Source organism: Brienomyrus brachyistius, chromosome 12 (assembly GCF_023856365.1).
Source record: "Brienomyrus brachyistius isolate T26 chromosome 12, BBRACH_0.4, whole genome shotgun sequence".
In the NCBI taxonomy this organism is placed as follows: domain Eukaryota; kingdom Metazoa; phylum Chordata; class Actinopteri; order Osteoglossiformes; family Mormyridae; genus Brienomyrus; species Brienomyrus brachyistius.
In genome coordinates this window covers 13,893,550-13,920,887 of record NC_064544.1, presented here as the reverse complement: position 1 = coordinate 13,920,887, position 27,338 = coordinate 13,893,550, and the positions used below count along the sequence as shown (strand labels likewise).

Here is a 27,338-nt window from a genome sequence, read left to right as displayed (position 1 = left end):
ATGATTAAAATGGACCTGCGTGGACTGTTGTTAGCAAGATGCATACAGTGTATGTCAGTGTCAAAATACAAACTATTCTTGCTTTATATACCCAATTAATATTATTTAGCTAGCTATCTAGCTCTCAACTTTAACCTGGTAAAGTTAGCGACACACAGTATTCCAGGGCCATCATGAATACTAGTGTTAACTAGTATGAACATAAATTAATACTAGTGATGCTAGTGAAACGGATTACTTCATGAAACAACTTTTCATTGATCAGTTTTGATGTCATGCTATCAGTAGACCGGAGAATGGTCACAATTGTCAAAAAGTGGACGGATTTCATTGGACAGTGAAGATTTGTGATGCAAGTAACAGGCTGATTCTTAAGGCTGATTGGACTGTCCACAAATTCATCAGCTTCACAACTGCTAAAAAGGAACACTTGAGCACCAGCCTTTATTTCTTTTCTGTACAAGGCATGACACACATTTAACAGCCTTAACAATTATGCCCAAGGGGAAAAAACTGTATGTCACCAATGAATAGAACCATACAAAAATAGATTATATAGTTTACTACTGTGTAATACACCGATTGCATCTGGTAAAAGCATACATAGTAAGACAAGTTTCTCAAAGAAGTGCAGCATTCCTCAGTGTAACAAAACCAAACATTTTTTTAACAGTTCACAGTAAATTACATGGCATAGTATTCATTATACAAGTAATTCTTAATTCTTGGAATGAATCAGCAGTGTCATTTATCTGGATATACTTGATAACAATGAAATAATAATTTAGCATGGTTTCTCACGGTTAGACCTAAACGAACGGCCGCGGCTCTTGTCCCATGTCGCTTCTGTAACCACGATAGCCAGTCGTTCGTTATACGATGCTTAAGTTCACCCAACTTGATGTTGGCCAGGCTACTAACAGGCAGCGACAGCTGGGCAATTGAAACCTTGTGACGCAAGTAAACTAAATAATCAACGAGACCCTGTAGTACAAAGGTTCTGTCAGTGGATGACTCAGCTGAGGCAGGGAGCCCTCGGAGCCACCAGCTCACCTGGAAGCCCACACATCGCTGTGGAGGAGTCTCTTCTAGGTGTGTATCGTCTATATGCAGTGATACAAACAGCTCATACTCAGCTGATTGCACAACCACCCCGCAGATCGAGGCTTCACGCCCACGTCTCAGGTATGGAATAGTCAAACAGGCAAACGGATGTGCTGTTCCGTGTCTAATTTAGAATAATGGTCCAGATTGGTGTCCTTTCCACTAGCATGAAGAAGTACAGAAAGAACATATGGGGAATACACGGCCACACGTCCCAATTTACACCATACGACGTAGCATTACTGCTTAAAACATCAACTGAATTACATCAAGCGTCATGCAGTGCTGATTGGAGGCCAGGAGCCTTAGAAAAATGGAAGAGCTGAATCTCGTTTTCCTGTTTAAATCCTACAGTCCACGTGCGGGAAAAACAAACCCCAGATCAGCAGTACCAGATAATGTAGCCGTCCTCTTGTGAACCATCCCTGGATACCGGGTGGAACACGGGGTACCTCAACACGATTTCACTTAAAACAGGCATGGCAGAGAGGGCCTGGTGTATGAACCAGCCAGGACGTCTCCAATTAAATTTTCAGCAGCTGCAGTGTCACAGATACTGTGCAAGCTCCGTAATGGTGGAAACACGAAACAGTCTTCCTGTAAAAACCAAAGCACCTGTGGCCTTCCCAGATGTTTAATATGCTAGATTTGCTCTTTTCAATATATTATCACACAAGAAAATTCAGCTTGATGCTACAGTATACAAATAATCTTGCATCCCTATTTGGCTCATGGGAGTCTGCTGAAATTATCTGACTCGTGTATCGCTTTATGCTTTATCTTACTCTGATGTAAGCAATTCACAAGTATAAAAAGATGCATATATAAAACAATGTTAGATAACATTGACAGAACATCCAGGTATTGTCAAATATTCCAGTTATTAAACTGACAGCTTTTCTCATTTAAATAAATTACAGTCATTTTGTTTCAAGAACTCAAGAGTCGATTGATCAACTCTTAACTGCTACCTGTCACTGAAATGATCCTGGCTCCTGCTGTAACTAAAATGAGCCTGACTGTAGGTGTAACTGAAATAGGCCTGGCTCCTGGGATAAGCAAAATGAGCCTGGCTTTTGGTGAAACTGAAATGAGCCTGGCCCTTTAGTTAACATATATGAGCCTGGCTCCTGGTGTAACCAAAATGAGCCTGGCCCTTGGGTTAACTGAAATGAGCCTGGTCCCTGCGTTACCTGAAATGAGCCTGGCCTTCAGGCTCATCCTGCTCCCTACGGCTGCAGCACAGGCCCCAACTGGACGCTACACGGCTGCTTTCTTGGCAAATAAAGAACACAGAGGACGTAAACCTGTTTTTTTTTTTTTTTTTTTTTTTTACTGCGTTCGAGCAGGAGCATGGAGACACCCAGACAGGCGATGGCAGAGTTACACGCAGACAGGTGACATGTGCCTACGCAGGCTGGTGAGCGCGGGGGCTGATCGGACCCCTCTGCTGTCAGTCTGGAGGCTGTGGACACAGAGGAGAACATGGGGGGGTTGGGGGGGTGGACATCGGATCAGGTAGACAGCTCTGTTTCATAAGAGCTGCAGTACGTGGACAGCACTTGGGATGAAATGCTAAAAATACAAATGAATACATACGAAAAATGCCTTCATGTGTCAAAACAGGCAATCACATTCTCCTAATCTGGATGTTTTTCCAGTCAGGATCATCACTTTACCCAAGTTGTACAGATAAACCTTTCCAGTAAAATGGGGATTCAGTGACATCACATTTTGACGCATGATTTATATTTTGAGTGTGCCTCTTGACTTGAAGATAACAGACTTTTAAAATTGCAATTTAACTTACCATTGTTGTGCCTTGAGCAGGGGCGGGCAATCTTATCTGCAAAGGACCAGGCTATATGCAGGTTTTTGGGATAACCTTTATGTCAGCTGGTCAGTCCCAGGTGTGAAGACCCTTCATCCAATCCAACCTCCAATTAGTAATCTAATTAGGGAGTTGCAGCGGAAATGCACATACACAATGGCCTTTTCCGGATAAGATTGCTCACCCCAGGCCTTGAGGATTTAGTGTGTGAATTATTCATGTTGCGTAAACAAAGCCCAATATCTGGCTTGTATTTCAAAAAATGCAAATTCTGTCCCTTTTGTGCCTTTTTTTTAGAATTTTATACAATGTTTTAAAGATTTTGTGATATACAGTACTTACACAAATGAGAGATTACTTCAAGAGGATAGATTCAGTCATTGCTCTGGCTGAGTGGCCCGATTGTGTTTCATAGTAATAGTCATAATATTACCTTGTACTCCCTTTCAGTGATGTTATCTGCACCCTGGGGGCCAACCCCCAATGCATTTCAGCATTCATATCCCAAACCCAAACAGCATCCTGTGCTTTATGAGTGCCGCTGCTTCCTCATTCCCACATATCGTGTTCAAAAGCTGCAATTATATGCAAGGAAACGGATATGCCTGAAGCATCCATCGCTTGGTGCTGCCTAATCAGGCATTGTGAAACTTTGGGATCGTTATCAGTGACCAGCTAGCAGAAAAACAAGCCATTACGCTCTCAAATCCTTCCTCCTGATCTTCAGAAATTGTACTCAATTGTATTCTGTATTCATGCCAGAAACATCCGATGTTAGACGTATACGATATACAAACTGGAAAAATTCTAGCTAGGATATGTAGTCAAAATGTGGATATGATTTCTCAATCACATCAGTCATTCTTTCATTATGTTTGCGATCTCTGGAGCAGCCTGAATTTTGTATAATGTGATCCTTGAATTCTGAGTGAAACAGTGACCCACCTTTACCTCCAGGTTAAAAAATTAAGTCTCATTTTCTATAGTCATGGCTGGGTTGCTTGTACCTAAAACACAAAACAAACAAAGAGCATTTGAGCTACTAATATTTATTTAACATTTACTGACTGACAGACAAATGGGTGCAGAGTTGTGGACGCTATACCGTTCTGTTGTGGTAATGAGGGAGCTGAACTGGAAGGCCAAATTTTACCAGTCAATCTCTACCCTCACCTATGGTCATGAGCTCTGGGTAGTGACCGAAAGAATGAGATCGCTGATACAAGTGGAAGAAATGAGTTTCCGCCGCAGGGTGTCTGGGCTCTGCAGAATGCTCAAGCATTCGGAATGATCTCAAAGTAGAGCTGTTGCTCCTCCGCATCGAAACGAGCCAGTTGAAGTGGTCCGAGCATCCAGTTTCGGCTGGCTCCTGGACGGCTCCCTGGGGAGGTGTTTCGGGCATGCCCAACTGGGAGGAGGTCCCGGGGCAGACCCAGGACACACTGGAGAGATTATATCTCTCGGCTGCTCTGGGAATGCCTTGGTAACTCCCCCGAGGACCTGGAGGAGGTGGCAGGTGAGTGCCCCAATGACCTGACACCCGATGAGCAGCAGAGGTATGGATGGATGGATGGATGGATGGACATTTATAATAGGATGCATCTACTCCAAGGTTAAGCAGCCTAAAATGACAGCTTCCCCTGGACAGCCCAGACAATGTTTCGTCGAACTCCACTATGAAGTACAACAACAGGACTAGTACGATGAATCATATCATCTGTTTCACACTGTCTGTAACTAATAAAAGTAACTATGAATCTGTTGATTCTGCTGATTTGTGTCAGTTGCCATGGTGATGACAGCCATATTTTTAATCAGGTGCATTTCTTGGGATCAGATGAGAGTATTTTGTCAGATTTGCAGTTATAAAATTACTATGCAAATACTGTATGTGGGGAAAAAAGAATTTCAAATGAGAACGAATAATATGGCTTACAAAAAGCTACATGAATAATTTATCATAACTGGAGAATGGTTGTAGACAGCAAGTAATGATTTATATGACTAGACTCCCTCCTGAGGCAGATTTCGCTGGTTTATTGTGTACTTTAAGCTGATTTATCACTGGGTCTAACCATGTATTTTCTACCCCTAGTTTCTGCAACCAGGCCTGTGCTGTAAGTGACCTCACCGCGCGTGTCCTGATCCTCGACCTGCTCATTCCTCGTCCAAGAATGGCCCGTAGGAAGGAGACGACTCTGGGACTCCCTTAGTGGCTTGGCAGGAAACTGGGGGGCATCACCAGTACTGGAGAGAATTAAAATGTGAAGAGGTGAGGCAAGTTTATTCATATACTACAATTCAAATGCAAGTCAATTCAAAAATAACATTTAAAAGACAATAAAAACAGAAATTTGACAGCCAAAACAAACAGTTAACTTTAAAATTTACATTTTAGTGGCAGTGCATGAAAAAACTCTTGTCAATTCAACTTTTGAAAAGCTGCAGCAAACAGTAACTTTTCAAGCCCTGATTTAAATGAGATAACCAATCAGATTGTAGAGATATCTGACTGGTTGGACCTGCCTCCCCTAGTTGCTTGGACCCACTTCCTCTACAATCTGATTGGTTATCTCTCTGAACCAATCATTTTTCTCTCTGACCTCAGAGCATTTTTGTGTAAGTAAAACTCCCATGAGTGCACACTCACCTCTGGGTGGGTGAATTGTGTCCAGCTGGTATGGGCGGCTGCTCGGCATCCCGCTTAACGAGGCTGGTGGGGTATGAGCAGCCATCCCCAAGGCTGCACAACATACACGCGGAAACATGATGCTAAACACTCCCCTTCTACCATCACAGAAACTTTCAGACTGCAAAGATCAACACTAGGTGAATAACCACAAATTTAAGCTACTACAAGTACGATCATTAAAAGAATCAATTCATCTAACAGGTTGGAAATGACAGTTCAATGCATAATGTTGATTTATTTTGGGGTAATGAGTAGGTATGAGTAGCTTCTGGCCTCATAGATAACATGAGTCTTAGACTATTTCTCATTAGATGACATTGGCAACCACATCCCTCTGGAAATAAACCCCTAGGAGACAGACTACTGATGCATACAGCTTGAGTGATTAATTCAATATTGCCTGTATTATGAAACTCAGCCATTACTTCTTTCTGTGGAAATACTGCTTGGGATCTGCAGAACCCTCCATGAAATAGAGGACTGCAACGATGACGAACGGCACGGCGGACAGTTTTATCGTGTCAGCCAAATGCCACTTACATACCGGGAGAGATTTTTACCTGGAAAAGACAGGTAGGAGCCAGAGCTTCTTATCATTGCCGAACACCTGGCGAAAGTTTTCGTTGAAGCCCAGGCTGAAGCCGTTTTTGTCTGCGCCATCGTGGAAGGCTGGGGCTCGGAAGGCCTCTGGAACAATAATGGTGGATGAAAGATAAAATCAACTCGCAATTGTATTTACTAACAATTGAGCAATCCAGTTTTCCATACTATTTACCCAGTACAAGGTTACAATGAGACCTCAAAAATTAATTTGCTTTCAGCACCCACTATGCAGGGTCGTGGAAGTCTAGCCCTCCGAGAAGCAACAGGTCCAAGACAGCAAATATCCCAAGATGTAGCATGACCCCATTGCAGGGTACATACATACCATTTACACCTACGGGCGATTCGGTAATTCCAATTCAGCTTAACATATATTTGGACTGTGGGGGGAAACCGGAGTACCCAGAGGAAACCCCACAACAACATGAGGAGAACATGCAAACTCCACACATTTGGGGTGGAATCTTGAACGCTGGTCCCTGTGGTGCGAGGTGACCATGCTAACCACTATGTCACCATACCACCCCAACTGGAATGTTACAAATCAAAAACCTCAGCCAACCTCCAGTGCAGACTCAACTGCCCACTTAGTGTTACTACATGTGTCGATTTACAACCAGTGTCCCTTTCTGTGGTACTTTTTAAATACTGGACTTTAGTGTGTCACAGGTGGTTCTGTGGTTCTTTAGGCTGTAGAACTTTGTGGTGAGAAAATATACATTATGCTGAGATTGCCCTTGAATCATTTTCCATAGAATAGAATACTGATGGTTTATTCATCACCTTGGGGTAGTTGTGTTTTTGGCTATCCCATCTTGGTCTTCCTGAGACACCCAGACACATTTATAAGTTAGAGGAAGTTTTGGGGTCAGAGATCAGCGTCAGTCAGGATCCAGCAGCCCAACAGCAAAAGGACCCAAGGGTCTTGCTCAGGGACCCAACAGTAACATCACTTTGCCAGCCCAGAATTTTAAATAACGACCTTCCAAACCCGAACAAAAAAGCTCAAGATTCTGTCAATCACACATCTGTCAGCCAAAAACGACAGAAAATCCTGAGTTACTGAAATGTGTGTGACTGTTTGCTCTTTAGGGAAGAGATGTTCTTGTTTGGCTCTTATCAAAGTAAAAAAAAAAAACCCAGGCAGGCATAACAATTAAAGTGAAAAATCCTCACAGAACATCAGCTGGGCCCTTTTAAGAGGCTCCTATTTGGGGTAAGTCCTGGATTTTCCATACCTTATAAACACAGACTTAAAAAAGCTCTGAACTCTTACCTGTCTATAAATGCCGAACTATTACTGCGCTCTTGAAAGTGTCAGACATCTCTTAATGTTGCAGAGCTAAAAATGCAGTGAGGAGGATGTGTACTATCAAACAAGCCCTTGGAGGTTCAGAAAACCAAGTCTTATAGCACTCACTGCATATAACAATGTCCCCATCTCCTCAAATACCGCAAAGGTAAAAGTAAATCCCCAGACTTTCTGTAGTCAGACCTCCTTGCAGAGTCTGTAACAAAAATCTACCCTACAGCTGTTCAGAGCAGTGTTTCCCAACCTGGTCCTCTGCCAGACAGTCCACATTTTTGCTCCTTACTGTGAGGAAGCAAAAACATGGACTGTCTGAGGGTCCCCAAGGACCGGGTTGGGAAACATTGGTTTAGTGAGCCCTGCCACTGTACGTACACATCAGAAAATGTCACTGCAGACTAAGAATAGCCCTCACAAACCGGTAAGATGCCAGCATAAACAGCTGCTCTTCTCTGTAGCCCTAATTTGTACTGTGTTCAGTAGCAATGATTCAAGGCAACGTAACACTGAATGAGGACAACAAGGCTCTCACCCTGTTCCGTCACCACCCTGTGTCCTGCTGCCCTATATTACACAAATCCAACATTACCATGAACCAGGGGTAATAATTTAACCACACAGTTCTAGGTGCACATTCAGTCAGGTTAGCTTGAAGGGCATGTACTTGCATAGCACATTGCCACATTCACCACATAATAAAACATCTCAGGATCCCATTTGGAAATCCTACCCCAGGCCAACATGCAGTCCAGTCCCACCTTCCAGAAATGCCTGTCTATCTGCTGCAGCCAGGTGTTTTGTGGCCGATCCTTTGGCCTGGTCCAGCTGCTGTGGGTCCACACCAATTTTTATCCATCCATCACTGTAATCACTTAATCCCAACTGGGGTCATGAAGCCTATCCCAGGAACAAGGGGCACCAACCCTGGGTAGTCACCAACACACCACGGGGTACACACAGACACAGACACACACAGGGGCAATTTAGACTCGCCGGTCAACCTGCCCTGCACACTTTTGGACCATGGCAGGAATCCAGAGCCCCTGGCAAATCATGCGAACCCCACAGAAGGCACCTGTGCCCCACCCTGGGATCAAACCCAGGACCTTCTTGCTGTGAGGCAGCAGTGATAACCACTGCACCACCCCACCAGAAAGCACTTGTAATGTGTGTGTGTGTGTGTGTGTATGTATATATATATATATATATATATATATATATATATATATATATATATATATATATATATATATATGTATCTAGTTGCTGGTATATGTGTATATATATATATATATATATATATATATATATATATATATGTATCTAGTTGCTGGTATATGTATATATATATATATAGAAAGAAACATTTTAAAGAGAACGATAACAAAATAGAGTTAACACATTTGCACGTCATAAAAAATGTTCCTAAGTAGGCCCTTGAAAGCCTTGACAGATATAAATTTAGCCAGTTTTAAATATTTCTGTAAAAGTTTCAGCCATTGCAGCAGCATATTGGAATGATAACAGACCAAAGGAGGCAATAGGTTTAGGAGGCTTTTTTCCAAGAAGACCTGGATCACCCTCAGGGAATCTCACCACATGGCCATACTTCCGTAACTGACGCTCCCTCACAATGCAGGCAATGTGCCTCATTCGAGACTCCCTGAGCAGCTGTTCGTTCGAGACAAAGTCAAACCAACGATACCCAAGGATTCTCTGAAGAGACATAAAGGAGCCCAGTCTTTTTCTCAGCTCACTGGACAGCATTTATGTCTCGCAGATATACTGCAAAACAGTGAACAACAGGACTCTAAAGACATGGACCCTAGTCCTCTTACAAAAATATTGAGAGCACCACACCGCCCTTTACAGCGATATCATGACCCCCCATGCTCTCCCAATCTGTCTACTGACTTCATAGAAATGAAGGTAAATGAACCTCTCGATGAGGTTCGCATTATCTATTCAGACAGACACTGCTGGTGACTGTGCCAAAGAGATCATTAAAGGTCTGGATCTTGGTTTTTATCCAGGACACTAGCAAGACCAGCCACTTATTCTCCTTGCTCAGTCTTTTGAGAGCCCCGATAAAATCCTCCATTGACTTTGCGAAGATAACAGCTTCAGTGAACAGATCAGTGAATCTGTCTTCACCAACAGAAGCCCCACAACCATTGGACCCCATGACCATGTCCATCAGCCAGTCCATGCAAGCATTGAACAGGACTAACAACACACCCCTGACAAACCACAGAATCAACTGGGAAGAAGGCAGAGGTTCTCCCTCCTCTCTTCACAGCACTCATAGTACCAGTGTACAGTACAGGCCAGCCATGATGTTGAGCAACTTTGGAGGGATCCCACGAAGTCTCAGGATGTCCCACAGTGCAGCTCGACCGATCAAGTCGAAGGTTTTACGAAAATTGACAAAGGCTGCAAGAAACTCTGCCAATATTCACATTTGCACTTAATGACAACGCTTAGTGCCAGGATGCAATGGTAGACTTCTTACTGTACATGTAAAGCCAGACTGCTCTAGTTGCTGGTAGGTGAGCAAGTTGACCAGATCATGGATCCTGTTGAACATGACCCTAACAAAGACCTTATCCAGCATTCAGAGCAGTGTTAACTTCTGTAGTTACTGCAATCCGGGCAATCACCCTTCCCTTTCCAGATAGGAACAAGGAGTCCTGTTTTCCAGTGAGTTAGGATGACACCCATCTCCCAAATGGAAGTAAAGACTGCTTGCAATGCCAGGAGGACAGCCCGACTAAGCAGCCCTTCCCTACCCTCAGCTGGTTCACCACCTGTGCGATCTCAGTAAGATTAGCTGTGAACCACCCAATTGGAGGATCAGTCTCAAGAATTGTGGACCCAGATATGTCATAGAGTCATAGCTGGAGGGTCAGCTTTAAATAACTGCTCAAAGAACCTGGTTCAGCAGGTCACAACTGCAGCATGATCCGTAAGGACCGTTCCATCACCCACACTGACTCTCCGAGGAACAGATTCAGATATGCATAATGCTTCGATTCCTCTGTAAGCAGGACATGGGTCACTAGACCAAAGATGGTGTGTCACTTGCTTACTGATTCCTCTAACAAACTACTGCTTATCTGCCCTCAGAGCCCTCTCAGAGCCTGTCTCAGTTCCTGGTACAGGCCGGAGTTACCATTAAGCCATGCACTGCGATTCCTCTCGATAATATCCAGAGTGCTCTACGAGATGAAACACCTCCTTCTGGGAACACTGGCACCTCCAACACAAACTTCAGCAACCTTTAGGGTCTTGTCATGTAAATTCTCCCGTATCATATTAGTTCCAGCAGTCACACCTGAGTCTGGAAGTTCCTCACACAAACTGCATGCAAACTCATTAGAAACAGCTTGATCTTGGAGTCAAGTCAGGTTCCGCTTAATTCTCCTAGTAGGTGGTAGCCTACTGGACCTAAGCTGAATTTTCAGAGTAAACCAATGAGTCTGTGGTCAGAATTCATAAACTGGCTACTCCTGTAGACTCAGCAGTTTTTTTGGAGCCTCCAGCGTCTTCCCACGAGGATGTGACTGATCTCCTTTGCTGCACCACCAGTGTTAGAGAACCAAGTCCAACAATGAGGCTCTAGGTGCTGGAACCAGGATCTAGTGACCCGCACCCCTGACCTTTTGCAAAATCAAGGAAGCTACTTTCACCACAGTCGCCAGACCCTTGGGGACCAACACAATCCTCATAGCCAAGCCTGTCGATGCTCGTAGTCGCACCAAAAACACCCATGACCAAGGAGAGTCATCTCGTGGGCACCCATACACAACCAAGCAAAGCTGCAAATAAAATGTCTCCCTCATCGAGACAGCACTCACCATGGTCAGAGCAACGCCTCAGCACCACGACAACTCTAATCTCCAACAGGTCTGACCCCACTGGCTCTCCGGCGGTTTCGTCTTTCAGGGATGAGGCTCCCGATGGGCATTCCCCCACCCCTACATCATGTGTGTAGCCTAACTGTGGGCAGCTACAGCAGAGCTACTCCCGCAGAGTCCTGTCTGCTTTGTAGGAGCTATGTGAAATGTCTTTACAGTGGCTGGAGTGCCAATCCCTGGCACCAACCCCAAAATAATTTCAAGTTGGAAGACCACTTGCAAGGTTGGATGCAGTTACAGTAAATGTCATACCCAGGACTACAGTAGTGCACTTTCTGACACCATAATTAAGGCATTTCATTGTGGTGTGAATAGGCTTATAGTCTTGCTAAGGGGGGCTCTCCCAGGATGGAGTCTCTCTGCGAAATGAGTCTGGGTCTGACTGATGGGGGCTTACCCCCCTCTGACAGGGCTCACCCTGCATGCTGCATGTTCTATATGGGGGTTCACCCTGCATGGAACAGGTTCTGGGGCGGGGGAGTTGGGGGCTCACGCTGTGTGGAGTAGGTTCTATAGGGAGTTTCACCCTGCGTGTAACAGGTTCTGTGGGGGCTCACCCTGCGTGGAGCAGGTTCTGTGGGGGCTCACCCTGCGTGTAACAGGTTCTGTGGGGGCTCACCCTGCGTGGAGCAGGTTCTATGGATCTGCATGGGGTCTGGCTGCGGCGGCTCACCCAGTGTGGAGCGGTTTCTGCACACCAGCCAGCAGTGGTATCCAAAGAGAGAGGACAGGCTGACAGAGAACATGGAGGCAGCGAAGAACAGGAACATGATGTGGAACTTGGCCTGGGTGTCGGGTAGGCCGCTCTGTGGGAAGAGACACGCTCAGACGCGGTGTGAAGAGGAAGCAGTTGTTTCACGTTCACAGTCACGAGGCGACGTGGAAACAGCAACATGCAGACGCATAAACACTGACATGTAAACTGTGCCTCACGCACAGCCTACGCAGGACAAGGTCTAGCCAGGAAGAGGCATTTATTAAAAAGAAGGGAAACTCCCTTGAAGTAGGAAAAGTCAATGCAAAAACTACGGCTTGGAAATTTATCGTGCTAATGCATAGCATTAATTTTAAAGTCATTATGCATGATTATTTTGTATCTGATTAACACATGCAGCATTTTGATGCGAGAATAATATGAGAAAACCTATAATATAATATTCCATCCTGGATTTAAACAGCGACAGTTATGTCGTGATGTTACACAGAATCCCAGGCTTCAGAGCTAAAACAAAAATATTCAGTTAGCATCTCACAAGCTGATGTCACCTGCTAATTTAATTTTTTCTTCATTGTCAGATGGAGGAGACCATAGGATAAAAATATTGTAATTTGCAGTATTTGTTTTCTTTTATTGAAAGCTTATGCTTTGAAAACCGTAAGATTTTTCATGTTATTAAGCGCACTTTCAGTGGTTGTCCGGCTTCTGTTTTTAGAGCCATTTGCCAAATAGGTTTTATATTTCAGATCAATCATGCTGTCAGAATTAGTGTGTCAATACATCTAATTAGTACCTGCAATTATATATACATGTGATATATGACTTTTCAATTACTTTTTGAAAGCATTAAAATTTAGCTTGTACTTGCTTGTGAGTAGTACTATTGTTGAAAATATATAATCTATACATCACAAGTTTAGTTACACCATTAAATATTGAAATGTGGGTCATTTAAAATTTAAACAATGAAGTTGTATAATAATAAGAGTCTCTCGTCAAAATAATTTTAAAAACAGAAAAACAATGATTTGTTACAGTAATGAGTTTGTTAGATTAACCCATATATTCCCCTTTGTGTTAATTGTACATACATTTTGATATTCAATGTGTAAATGTGTAAATATTTATGATTATAAGTTTTAATGTTAGGCGAAATTAATTGTGATTAATCGCAAAAAAATAGTATGATTCTTTTTTTTTAATCAATTCACAGCCCTAGTAAAAACATTACATTAATTCAATTGGTAGCTCATTTCACCTAGTTTTCCTAGTCTCTCATGTATGCAAATATAAATTAACCTCTTTCTTATACCTACTTGCCAATTATAAATGAAGAAGTTTACGGGGAAAAATACCCGATGATTGAGAGGTAATACATCATTTCTGCGGCCAGAGCAGAGTAATAATCAGTAGTAATAATATGCCATTTTCCATGCAGTAACTCATTAATGATCTCATTACCGATGTCCTGCTGTGATTGTTAAAATGCTGCCGTCTGCTCCCAGCTGTGACGACCCTTAAACAGAGCTAAATGAGAAGTAACTGAAATCTATGCAGCATTCCTGAAAAGCCTGAATGAATATTAGTAGTAATACTAACCCAGAATTCATGTGTGCATGCGTGGCTGTACTGGTATACTATGGGTATAGCACGTCAAACGTCATGGTACATGTCACTCATGAAGCACTTTAAGAATACTTTAACTAGATTTTACTCACTTTGAAAGACAGAAATAATCCAAAACTTACGGTCCAGAACTTGATGAAAAATCGTAAGTCGGTAACGGCGATGAAGAGGCAGTAGAGGAGAGAATACGCCAAGAAAAGAATGAAGAACTTGTAATTGGAGAATCCCACGCAGTTGTTCACCCTGGAAAAAACAAATACATCTGAGCACCAGACTCAGTGAGTACGACAGGCAAGACCAGATATGATGCTGAAGGCAGAATGAACTCTTAGGGAAAAGGTGGACCTTGATGATTACATTTAATTAGGTTATTTGCGGAAATCCTTCCAGCAGGAGCAACACCTCCCTGAACTTATGTTACTACAACATACTTGATTCAAAGAGAAAATCCACCAAAACCCTCTGACAAAATAATATCCCATCCAGTGGTATTTTCCTTTAACAATCTCACCACAATTTAGTCATGCCTGAGTGTTGATTCATTTTTAGGCGACTACTGCCAACTGAAGGTAATTATAGCATTTAACTACAGTGAGGACTGTGTAAATACATGACGTGGCATTTAATTTCCTATCACATTATTTTTATTTTTCTTCCTCATAATTAAGTCATGGATAACATTAACACGTGACCAATTTTCACACATGGTAAAGCTCAGCATAAGGTTGCCTTCATTGGTCAGAATCTGAAGGCTCAGACTGACTGGACTGTGTATCACATTACTTATGTCACTTATTTGCCATGATTTTAAATCACTTGCTTCATGAAACATGAAAAACAACTGAAAATGTACAGTAGTAAAAACAACATAAAATGGAGACCTACCATGGACAATGATGATCCATCTTCAAGATGCACCTGTGAAATATCAGTGGTGAGATTACACACTCACAGTGGACCTGAAAAATCCATACGGAAGGTCGTGGTATTGGCGTAGGGGCCGTGCTTCAAGTCATACTTATCACAGACTGAGCAGTGGTGGCATCGATCCGGCTTCACGATCTGACAGCGGTCACAGTAACGGACAGCTGAATGTACATGTAAAGGGAGGCACACAGAAATTAAGGCCAGCCCGCCCACATTGCTAATATGTTAATTTTACAATGGCACATTGATTGCTTTAGTTCAGAAATTTGTACTGCAATAAAAGGTATTTCTGCCATAGGTATTAATAATTCTTCAGATTTTTATTCTCCCGTCCTCCATAGCTGCTTATCCAGCAGAGTGTCAAAGTGAGCCTGGAGTCTATCCCAGGAAACAGAGGGTACAACACAGCGGATGGGATGTCAGTCCATCTCTGGGCAAACAGTCACACACAGCAGGCAATTTAGAGAGCACAGTTCACATCACTGCATGTTTTTAGACTGCAGGAGGAAACCGGCAAAAATACGGGAAGGAAAAGTCCACAATCAAAGACAGGAGAGGAATCGAACCCATAACCTGAGATGTATGAGGCTACAGATCCGAACATGGAGTTGCGACACTGATCAATAGTCTTACTATAAATATCATCCTGTACAGGGCATTCCTCTGCCTTCCGTCCTATGCAGCTCCTCACATACATTTTCACTGGATGTGGCTGATGGATGGATGGATTACTTCCCAACTTTGACAGTCTTGGACTTCAATATCATATTTTAACGGCTCAAACAAAATGTAAGAAACTCGAGTGGCAACAGTCATAGCAAAAAAAAAGGAACAGGCTCAAGGCAAAAGCAGTAAAAATCTATCTCCTACCTCCAGACATGGTGCGCGTATAGATGGGCAAATCCTTTGAGATCCTCCTCAGTATCTCCTGCTGGGACTCTGAGCGATCTTCCCGCTCCAGCATCTCTTTGTCTGCAAGCGTCAACTGGAACTGCAAAGGACAATGGACATCATAGAATTCACCTGTAACTCCAAACAAACACAGCCATTCATCACTGATGCTCATTCATTCACTCACATTGACCATTCACAAAATTCACAATAGTCATTCAGATTACATGTGATCACTCTCAAGCAGGGGCGTCAGAGGGGCACAGATACCCTGGCAGATTCAGGGGACCCAGCACTTTATAGATTTCAAGTTATAGGCTTGGGAAACACTATTCTAGAACATTATTCTACCTCCACCCCCCCACCAGCAAATTTTTATCACTTTTGAAAGTGGCAACCCAAGGGTTGGGTCCAAGGTGACATTTTGTCAGGGAGACCCGAGAGTCTAGCCACGCCCCTGCTCTCAAGTCACCTGTGAGCAGTACTACGGCAAACCTCTATAGCCGAGCTTGTGCATTTTCACTTTGCCCTTTCAACTTCCCTTCCCCTCAGGTCAGGAATGCTAATGGAGCTTTAGCACAACCAGATAGCATCTACACACTGAGTTATTTTATACGCTGTAACTGAAAACTGAAAGCCCATAATTGCTAGGATGGCAGACAACAACCTACAATGGTTTCAAAATAGAGATATTTCCATTTCTGGAATGCTATTTCTCTCCAGGAGGGTGATTTAAATGTTCTATCATGACAACGAGATTTCATTTAAGTTTAATGAATAGCCTATTATAGTTTAAATTTGGTAGTGACTATAATATAACTATTCGGATGTAATGAGGATGTGACTGGAATCACAAATGCCAGAATTCAACTGGGGACAGAATTAATCTGTTAATCAGTAGAATAATATTAATGTCATATAATAATATCACAAAAAATTACCAAGGGTTGCAGGATGTAACAAAGCAAGGGAAAGGATTCCTTGTGCAGTTATATTCTACCAGATAGACTAACCGATGTCTAAGACCCTCACCTTCTCCCAGAATTAAATATTTAGGAAAATAACAATTTTACAGTATCTCCAGTGGATTTAATCCTCTCTGAAGCCCAGTTCTGCCCAGTTATCACATCCCACTTCCACCACTGTAAGGTGCTGCTGGCCGGGCAAAGTTCATTTTACCTTCTTTACCCGCTCAGGTCTCACCCCCCCCCGAATGTGAAGAAAGCACTTGAAGCCCATTTCTTCATCTCCATGCACCATAATTCATTTTAATATGGATTTTATAGACAGTCTATTAGATAAAGTTCAACGACTCTTATATAAAAAATTTATAGCCACTACCTGCCTTTTTATTGTACACCAGTTGCCCGATCTTCCATACAGCTTATGTCATGAAGGGTTGTTTTTTCTTATATATTCAATTCACACAATTTTTATCTCTTCAATTTCATTCCACTCAGTTACTATCTAATGTTTTTTTTGTTGTTGGGAAGTCACTAAAAGCCTTCACCTGTAAGCAGTTATGGACAAAATGTTCGAAACAAAAACATGCAAAATTAAAACACAACAGAAATCATATGCACACAGAAGAAACAGTATTTATAGATATTTACACTCCTTGCTAACAGCCTGCATGCAGTTTTATTGGACATGTAGCTTGTGTCATCATACTCCCAAGAGAACTGAGACCCTTCTTAGGTCCATTTACTGCCAGGTCACGGTCCAGCATAGAGGTGCATAATGCCACCTATTGAGTGAGGACAGAACAAAGAAACAATTTCCACACAATAATAACAACCACGACAACCACAATAACTGCACGATCGGAAGCACGTGAGAAATCAAACGATCACAAAATAACCATAAGACATAAGCTGAAGTCAGCGCACCCAGAGATCACACAGTTTCTACTGCCTGAAGAACACCACAAGAACACCACAGGCAAGGTCATGACATTCAGTCAGTCAGTCAGAGGCAGCATGTAGCCAAGTGAAAGCCAGTGTGCCGCAACTGAAGGCAAAACAAAGCTACTGTACAAGCCACATCTCACACACACACGTGACAGACCTTTGAGAAGTATAGTACTGTCTCCCCTCCTCTCTGCCGTTTCCCCAGCAGAAATGACCGAATAAGGCTTTTCCTTCCCACCCTATCCTGAGAAAGGAGCACACAGGTGGATAAACATGCTTTTATGGGACATCTGCCCTCCCACCCAGCCACTCCAGGAACACGACTTCCTGTATAGCCATCAGCATAAAGAGGCAGGAGGGATCAGGAGGATTGGTGGACGTACCAGACACATGAATCCCAATATAAAATACAGCCATTTTCAGGCCTGACACGGACCTCCAAAATGAAATGTCAAGTAAACAGGAAGGTAAAGGCAAAGGACAGAATGTCCAGACATCCTTGGCACACATTAATCCTCCACTGAACCCCCCCTTACTCCCATTTACCTGAGGGAGTTACAGTAGGTGAATAATATCAGTTCAGTGACGATTTACTTGGTACAAGTAGATGTGTCAAAGCAATGTACTGTTGAGAAAGCAGGGTTAGCCACTCCCTGGATTGATTGGGATTAAGGGCCTTGATCCAGAGTCCAACTGCGAAATCATTCTGTCAGCTGATTCATTTGAACCAGCAACCTTCGGATCGCACATTGCTCCCACTTGTATACCAACTATCCATTTAACGATACAAACAAATAAAATAAGACAATCGGTAAACAAGACAACAATGAAAAACAAAACTGAGGAACCAAACGTCATTTTTTACCGTAGTCACGATATCATCGTTTCACTCCTTTGTGACCTTTTATCATTCACACCTATGAACTTCCATTTTAACTTCATTAATAAAATCCAAAATAGAACCCACCTGCTTTGGTATGGCCTAAAACAAAAAAACAGACATTCATGTATATATTTTCAAATATAAACGTATAAACATTATGGGTAAAATCTCAGCTTAATTTCTGGGAAGCACATGGGGTGTTTCTCAATACCAAGAACACAAAGATCGTATTTGTGGTCTTCTCAAGAACCATCTTAGGATGCAATGAATCGTGGGATTGTACTCATTTGGTGAGTATGCAACCAGTGCATCTTTGATATTCACAATGGGGCAAGAACAGCATCCGGGGATTTGTACCATCCTCTGTACTAATGTTCTCAGTATTGGAACTGGTCTTTGGCAATGGAAGATGATGTAAAACGGGCACATGAGAACACAAGTATGGTCAAATATGCATATTGGGAAACACCCCTGATCTCAGGCAGATAGTAATTCATCAGGTAGTATAGAAAACCTGTTAGAAAACCAGCACTCTAGGATCAGGGTCGTCTACCCCCCGGTCCTGACCTTCTGGTGACTTGGTAACCATCTTAAAGCTACAGACATAGCTACAGTCTGTGATGATACTGATTTCCCAAGCACCTGTACTCTGCCCGGCGATACCTGCCCCCCATCACACAGTCACGCACCTCTTTTACCGGTGTCATCGGTTTGGTGAAAATGGTCTGCCAGTAGGCCCAGACGAACATGATGAACAGCACATGATACGTCAGGAGGCAAACGACTAAAACACAAAAAACACACCCAGATGAGTGAACAAACTCTACTTATTTTATCGTAGGTTATAACCACTGGTGTCCCAGAAGGTGTTCGTCTATCCCTCTGCATCAGCGTTTGCCAACCCAGTCCTCCGGGACGCACAGACAGTCCACGTTTTTGCTCCCTCCCAGCTCCCAACACTCCCGTACCAGGTCTTCTGAGTTCTTGATTGGCTGGGAGCAAAAATGTGGACTGTCCATGGGTCCCCTAGGACTGGGTTGGGAAACACTGTTCTACACCTTTTGTAGGTAACGTATACCACTAAATACAGCCAAATATTCACTTGACACCAATTTTCAACGAGTACTGCTACTCCCAATTTAAGACAGGCCATGCATTTACCCACAATACACACACAGCACTGGAGCCTGTAGACCCATCCCACCTGACAATACCGGGACATGAGTCGGGCCATCGGTGTCTGCGGTTGATACAGCTGCTTGATTGGCTGCTGAAGCATGAATCAGGTGTTGTTTTTTGCAACGGGGTGTGAATGATTGCAGCCTAGATGAGTCAGGATGGGGGAGGGAGTATGTCCACCACATAGGATGGATACGATGAACAGGGACAGGATGATAGGACTGTGTGGTAATATGACCTCAGCAATGCTATAAAGAAGCTGACTGCTGAAGGAACTCAATATTATGAGCATAAGTATAATAAACTATTATGATGTTGCAGTAATTTTAAGAATGTGCCCATGATGGGCGGGGCTTTGTAAAATCAATCAGATGGCAAATAATTGTAGTCATGAATATTAAGGTGTACATAATCATCTAGATTAAATGGGATTTTTGATCCTCCTTACATTCCTGTTTTATTAATCTACCCTAGTCTTCTACTGAAAACGCGATAGCACTAAAAGGCAATCAGTGGAGTATGGATTGGGAGGCTTCCTTACCTCGGCGAATGCGGAGGAAGTGTACCTGGCTAAGTCAGTGACTGGCTAAATCAGATGACTGAGAAATGCTAAGCACTGACATAAGGTGCACAAGCCCAGAGGACAGGAAGTCTTCCAGAAGTGACAGGAACACAGCATTCCAGACATGGAGGGAGTTGTGTAAGATAATGATATTACAGGTGCACTGAAATGTACTGAGGGCTTACCTTTCTCTCCAGTGTTCTCCATGGACTCTGAAAGTGATTAACAGAACAGTGTCACGTGTTTCTGGTCGAGATGTTTGGATTTTCACATCTTAATCATCCACGTCCTCCTTCACTTGAAAGGAGTAACACCTATTTATTACCTGTCTGCTTGCAAAAGCAGGGAAGTAATACAGAATACTCTGAACCTATATTATGTATTTTTTATGTATGAGTGCGTAGAACACTGTGCCAGCTTCAATCAGTTTCCAGTGTCTCCCCACTAAAAACGCTGTGGCATCTAGCAAACGAGTAATGCTGACGAAAGGCACTGCGCCTCGGAAAGCCCTGAACCGTCACTTTAATCAGCGCGTCATCCCCAAGTGGTATAAATCCAAGCAGATGGTATCCAGGAGTGCTTGTACCCTTATTGTCTGTATCCTTAGTATATATGATCACTCGGGTTACCAAGTAGGCAGTCAGCTGAGGAGATCAGGCCGATAATCAGCCGCAGAATCAGTCGCTCCATTGTTTTTCTGATAAGGCCTGACTTAATAAAAGCTATCGCAGTAATCCCAAACAAAGTCTGTTACTCCACAAGCCCACACACAGACTGCCTCTGTATGTGCAGAGCAAAATATTTTGAGGGAGGAAAATGAAAACAGTTTTGATTTTCTGTCAGTACACAGACAGCACCGGGACTGACAGTTACCATTTGAAAACCTCCCCTTGAAAATACAAAAGTAGGCCTACACTGAATAGCCATGGTAAATACTTGCAGAAACTTTAATTATGATGAGGCAAAGTAATAGACCTGCTAGACTAAACACATGGTTGCAAAAACAGCAAAACAATCAGAACGATCCTTGGATCAGACCCAGCACATGCAGCCTGTTCAGTTGTCAGTCAACACGGCACAGAACCGAGAGGCTGACAACGCACTGCCGCAAATGACTACTCTTACAAATCTATGCCAATCTGATCTTTTACAACTAACATCAACATTACCTGTTCAGATTACTGAATATCAGGTACAGCTACAAAACCACATCCAGCATTGGTGTGGTTGTAAAATTACTTTTATATAGCACAGCTCTAGAGTCCTTTAAAGGTTTCCCATTGGCTGATGTGATGGATAGTGTGGTTACTGTGACAACACTGGAGCACGGTCATCGAAAATGGGTCTGTCAGGCTGGGATGCAATAAGGGAAATGACCAGATTTCCACAGCAGATGTATCTTGGCTGTACCTCACCCTGCCTGGAGCATATTGCATGTTCTCTCATGAGCCACTAAGCGCGTTTTTGGAGTGCAGTTCAAATTGAAATCGCTCCCCTCTGCCTCATCAACAATGGGCAGTTACAACACCTGACACAACCCTTATCCAGCAGACAGGGAGACTCCATCTTGTCCTCATCTAGCACACAAAAAAAAGGAGATTCCATCCAATGATCCAGCGTGCGCTCGGGGTCTGTCCTGTTTCTGTGATTATTTTAAGGCTTATGTGTAAGGGATGGTGTTTAATATTACAATTGTCAAATTATGCTGGGGATATACATTTTGTTATTTGAAAAAAAGCATTTAAACCACTGACTGAGTAAATATAGAGAAATAAAGAAAGATGACCAACATGTTAGTGGAAAATTCTTAAAATCTGCCTTATTAATGACATCTGCAACACTTAGGGGATAACTACTAAGTAAGACATGGAAAATATAAATTTTCTTGCAGGTTTCGGGCAATTGAATTTCAGTGTTTGGATGGTGATATAGATGGATGAATTAACACGTTATCATAATCTTGTATCCGATATTGTGAAATAATGTGCACAGAGGGATGGTAAGCATCCTGGGAGTCTGCTAAATCATTCAGAGACACTTGTGGGAGCCACTGGATTATTTTTGCCGTGATAAAATGTCAAACGCACCTGCTGTGCGACTACATCCGTGTCTAACTGACAAACTTCACGGTGTTTACGAGCCAAACTTATTTCATGTGTGGGTTTCTACAACTTTAAAATGAGACCAAAAGAGAAAGCAGAAGGTGAATCTACTCCGATTAAAATTAAACACGCACCGTGCACAGAACCGCTATAAAATTAAGCACGCACCTTACACAGAAAGACAGAACGACACTGAAAGCTACATTATAGTCGATAGTTCGTCTTAGACCAAAGCAACTACCAATCTCCGAATATTAAAGAACTTGATTACTCCTTTTACGTTTCTGCAACTTATTTTTCTTCCATCAATTCCGATTCGTTACAAAAAAATTCCCATCTTATTTAACCAGCAGCCCTTATCTATAAGATGCGATCTAATTAACACGCCCCTTTGTTATAAACAACAAACATGAGATGCTGAAATAATATACATTGAAATTATGTATCAGTAATTAAAATAATATTTTTAATTCCATCGCTTTGCATTTTATGCGCAGCGCTGAGTTTTACTGGTGGATCGTATCCTTACCTATGCAGAGCTGAATAACATAGGCGTAGTAGGACCAAGCCACTATGATGCTGATAAAAAGGACTGGGATCCAGTATAAAACTCTCTGACAGCTTCGTTTAACGCTCCTTGAGCCTGACGGCGCCATCTTTTATTCAAACAACATCAAATCGAGATAAATAAGAAGTTTTTCCCCCTCTTTTCCCCCTGGTTTGGAGAGCAGCATCCAGATGGCAGAGCCCGTAGTATTTAGCTGGTGCGCTCCTCCGCGCTTCCGTCCATCGCAGCGGTACCGCCCATTCCCCCAGCGGGCCGCCGTGACGCCTCCTAGCTGCTGCCCGTCCCCTGCATGTAGAGTAGCGGAACCACATTTCGTCGGCGCGTCCAGCACAGCTGCGAGGCTCCCGATCGTAGGATAAATAACGAAACCCAGCAGATTGCAGCAGTACTGTTAAGAATTCAGCTCTCCATATTGCTCTGTATCAAACACATACCGTCTACACGACTGAAAACACTGTCTATGGGATTAGGGTTTCCGGTCCGGATAATACTTATTATCCGCTTAATTAAAGTAATAATTCGGATAGTAATCCAGCTCATCTGCTATCATGAGAAAATGGTCTCAGATATTTTAGATGTATATTATAATATTCTATCTATTCACAGGATATGAGAATCACTGTTCATTAGGGGGCAGGCTCCACGCTCAAGCAGAATTCTTTTTAAAATAATATTGTTGTGCAGGTATCTCGGAAATACTGAGTATGATGTCATTTGTTTAATTCATAGTTAATTTTAACCAAACCTGAGGTGTAGGGTAGGGCTTCTCCGGAATGCTAGGAGGGGTATGCGAGTAATCGTTCGATATGTGCTCATTTTACCTCGATTCTTTCCTATTTAGAATAAACTCGATAATTATTTGGCTAGGCTTGCGGTGATCCAGGCTTAGTCCTCTGTGGAACAGGGCCTATTTGTAACCATTAGCTACCCATCAATTTTAGCCTCAAATTAATTCAAATAATTCTGAATCTGAAAGGTTGAAAAACTGTGGTATGCGTGGGAGTAAAGTTCACACTCCTTGGACAACAGAGGATCTGTATTTTGGCAGAGCCTGATTATCATCCTCTTCCTGTGCATCTGGTTCGTTGCCGGGTCGTGATCTATGACTGGTCGAGCCCACGGCAAGAAGACTGAGACCAGTGTCAAAGGTTCCCATTATCAATACAGAGGAAGAAACCAAGTGGTGTTCGGCAGCAGAAAAAAAGAGAGAAAGAGTATTACTCATGGTGCTCATTGACAGAAAATAACCAAAACAAACGAAATCTTCGGAACCATTCCCATGTACTACAGGGGATGAGAACGATCAAAAGAAGGACAGAAATAGTCATGACAAAAGGCAACTGTTTTTGTTATTAACGTGCTCGCTAACTAAAACAATTAATTACTGCAGCCCTTTGTTCTAATCGTGTTTCCAAACATACAAAAGTAATAAGTCAAGCAAAGCACATAATGTTATGCTCAGACTCAACAGTGATATAAACAGTGTAGCACATGACTTGCTCTGAGCCCTCAGCATAGAGAAAAGTGCTTTAGCGATGTGTTCATTCTGTAGGCTGATTGAAATGCAGAGGCAATGTTCCTGTGGTTAAAAGGCTGAACGCGAGTCGGTGCAGTGAAATAGCATTCCGAGACCATGAATAAATATACGCAGATGCATATTAATAGCAGTGAGAAAACGAAACAAAACAGGTATGAATTTGAATCTCAGGACAGATTTGGGCACCTACAGTAACCTATAAAAAGTGTTTAGCTTTTATAAAGTGTTATGTAGTAAATCCCATGAATTACACCTTTAATGACAACAAAAAACGCTTTGGGAAAAAAGGAGAGGTAGTATGAACCTGGTCCAGATGTGCATGAAGCTGTAGTGTGGCATGTCACATCGCCAAGGTGTGCGGTAACACCTGAAGCACCATGAATTCCATCTCTCCGCACAAGCAGGTATTTTCCGGCCTATTCCTTCTCAGTGAGTATCAACATCCTTGTGTCCTCGGAGGTTCCCACAGCGGAAAAAAAAAGCTTCTCTGACATGCGGGGATGAAATGTGCTACAGAAGCCTGACAAGAAAGAATGCACAGGAACAGCACAGCGTCCAACTAGGCGAGGGATGTGATGAAAGACGCTGTTAGTCATCCCTCGTCCTTTCCCATTCCATCGCCCGGCATTTCTCCTAGTCGGTGTCTATAACTGTATCTCCTAGATTTGAGCCAATTAGGCGGCGAATCAGAACCTCTGTTGAAGTGCATTGGAGTTTGTTTAGAGAAATAAAATCAGTATTTAAAATTATTTGTAAAATTACTACATACTTGCTTTCTGATCAGACAAAATCAACTTTACCCAAAGAGCTGGAGATCACTCTGGATCACATTACCCTCACTGGACGTTGTTACTGTAGCTCTCGCTGCATCAGAAGAACCACCAGCATCATTAAAGATTCCTCACATCCTGGTCGCTACATGTATGACCTGTTGCCCTCCTGCAAGTGCTACAGGTCAATTAAAACACAAACCACTATATTTAAAAATGGCTTCTTCCCAAGGCTTATATGTAAATTGAACTCTATAACCCACTCTCATCCATTACTCTAATCTGTGTCTGTGACACTGCAGTGTATATACTGTAATATCCTGAAGTGTATATTTACTGTATGGTTCAGACCTCAAACTGCTATAAATGGATTCATATCTTTCATACCCACATGTACCTATTGAGCTGCTACATCTTATTTCATTTAAAACCTCTTTACATTTATTGTGTGTTCTTGCTGTGATTGTTTGTTGAGTTAGCATTGATCAAGAGTAGCACTTTTTAAATTCCATTGAATGTCATGCAGTCACAATAAAGGCTATTATTCCATTCTACTTTATTCTGTTCTATTCTAACAGCTACAGCATTCAGCCATCATATTGAATTAAGTCACAGGAAATGTTGCTTCCTTTGAGCCGTGGGAAAAGTCCTGTAGTGACTGCTGAACTAACACTTGCCACCTGCTGCCTGGTGTCCCCAAAGAGATGGGTTGTGTGAGGACATAAGTAATGAAGAGCGAGTGATAGTGCTGGCCAATGCATAATTCATGACGGCTGTGGTGAGCTCACAGGTCGTCAAAAGCCAGGCCAAGGGGCTGATAGCATCTACAGTAACGGATACAGGTTTCTCCCTGCTGCTGGAACAATGCCCTGGCCTGTTTGCAAAGTAATAGAGTCTTTGACCATCAGGGATCAATCAGTTAACACCACATAACTACACTTAATTCTACTGTCATATGCTGTGTGTAGTACAAAAGCCATTCACAAGACAATGTGATGTTGTATGGTGCATTTTTTTTTTACTTATGCAGACCCTCTTTTACATAGCAAAGCCTTCCTACAGTCTCATGTTCATACTGTGCTCACCATTCTAGAGATTAATTACGGATCCTATATCCTCACTATATAATATCCTGTATCCTAGATCCTTGTTATACCATATCCAACGTCGTACATTCTCACTATAGCATATCCAACGTCCTACATCCTCACTATATCATATTCAGCATCCTAGATTCTTTCTGTTCCATTCCCAGCATCCTGCAATCCTTATAATACAATATTCAACATCCTATATCTTCACTAAAACATGTCCAGCATCCTACATCCTCATTATACATATCCAACATACTATATCTGCACTGTATCATACCCAACATCCTGCGAACCTCATAATACAATATTCAACATCCTATATCTTAATAATAACAGTAATACTATCTATCTATCTATCTATCTATCTATCTATCTATCTATCTATCTATCTATCTATCTATCTATCATCTATCTATCTATCATCTATCTATCTATCTATGCCTGACTTGACTGGTCTCCAGGAAAAATGAGTTTGAGAAATGCTGCACTATACCACGTCCAGCATCTACATCCTCATTATACATATCCGTCATCCTCGCTATACCATATCAAGCATCCTACATCCTCATTATACCATACTCAGCATTACATCCACACTATAACACACCCAGAACTCTGTAGCCTTACTTCACTATACCCAACAACATAATTTTTTTGTAATCAGGATTCTTAAACTTTCAGTATAATTTACCTGGCATTCAATACTAATCACGTGCAGCATCGGCGTATCATTGATTGAATAATGGTTGGGCTTTGGTATACGGCTTGGTTAGTCCCGTACTGCTGCTGAGTGATATAGTAGTATGGAGGGGATGTGATGTATTGATAAGGGCAGACTTAGGATAAAAGGTGCTACTAGATCCTCATTTTTCATAGATACTCGCAGCATCAACAGCCAGCACAAGCTACCCAGAGCTGAGATGCTACCATGCCTCAGGTGACAATATACTGGTGTAATTTGATGCTCAGGGGGACATTGTGGGCCTCTAATGGGCTCCCAAAGCCAAACTATCTCTGTTCTCCTGTTCACAGAGACCCTAAAGACCATGAAAGATCAGCAGAAACTCCACAGAGTTCTGAAAAAGACTGTAATTACAGGATAATGACACACATGT

The 27,338-nt window shown here is 42.5% G+C and overlaps 1 protein-coding gene across 12 annotated transcripts; it reads right to left on the bottom strand.

Annotated features, from left to right (window-relative positions):
• Positions 1-417: 417 nt before the first annotated feature.
• On the bottom strand, positions 418-23,116 carry zdhhc2 (zinc finger DHHC-type palmitoyltransferase 2). 12 transcript variants are annotated; one of them, XM_048971179.1, is made up of 15 exons: positions 22,784-23,116; positions 20,338-20,364; positions 19,101-19,195; positions 17,686-17,772; positions 15,598-15,718; positions 14,819-14,888; positions 14,686-14,718; positions 13,893-14,043; positions 12,130-12,262; positions 6,188-6,314; positions 5,586-5,678; positions 5,067-5,182; positions 4,109-4,435; positions 3,887-3,942; positions 418-2,569 (listed from the first exon to the last, which is right to left on the bottom strand). In XM_048971179.1, exons 1-14 carry the CDS (start codon positions 22,908-22,910, stop codon positions 3,902-3,904), a joined length of 1,548 nt encoding a protein of 515 aa, XP_048827136.1. In that variant the 5' UTR covers positions 22,911-23,116; the 3' UTR covers positions 418-2,569; positions 3,887-3,901. The 12 variants fall into 12 exon arrangements, with proteins under 12 accessions (XP_048827136.1, XP_048827135.1, XP_048827137.1 ...); XM_048971178.1 differs by having other exon boundaries at positions 3,881-3,942; positions 22,784-23,115; XM_048971180.1 differs by having other exon boundaries at positions 3,881-3,942; positions 13,923-14,043; positions 22,784-23,114.
• Between the last annotated feature and the right edge of the window lie 4,222 nt (positions 23,117-27,338).

What these genes read in the sequence shown, in the direction of transcription:
- zdhhc2 (XM_048971179.1), bottom strand. Translation starts at nt 22,910, where the DNA reads ATGGCGCCGTCAGGCTCAAGGAGCGTTAAACGAAGCTGTCAGAGAGTT. An exon ending in GGAGAACACTGGAGAGAAAG is followed by an intron (nt 19,196 to 20,337) that starts GTAAGCCCTCAG and finishes TTTGTGTTTTAG; the next exon opens with TCGTTTGCCTCCTGACGTAT. An exon ending in TACGCGCACCATGTCTGGAG is followed by an intron (nt 14,889 to 15,597) that starts GTAGGAGATAGA and finishes ATGTACATTCAG; the next exon opens with CTGTCCGTTACTGTGACCGC.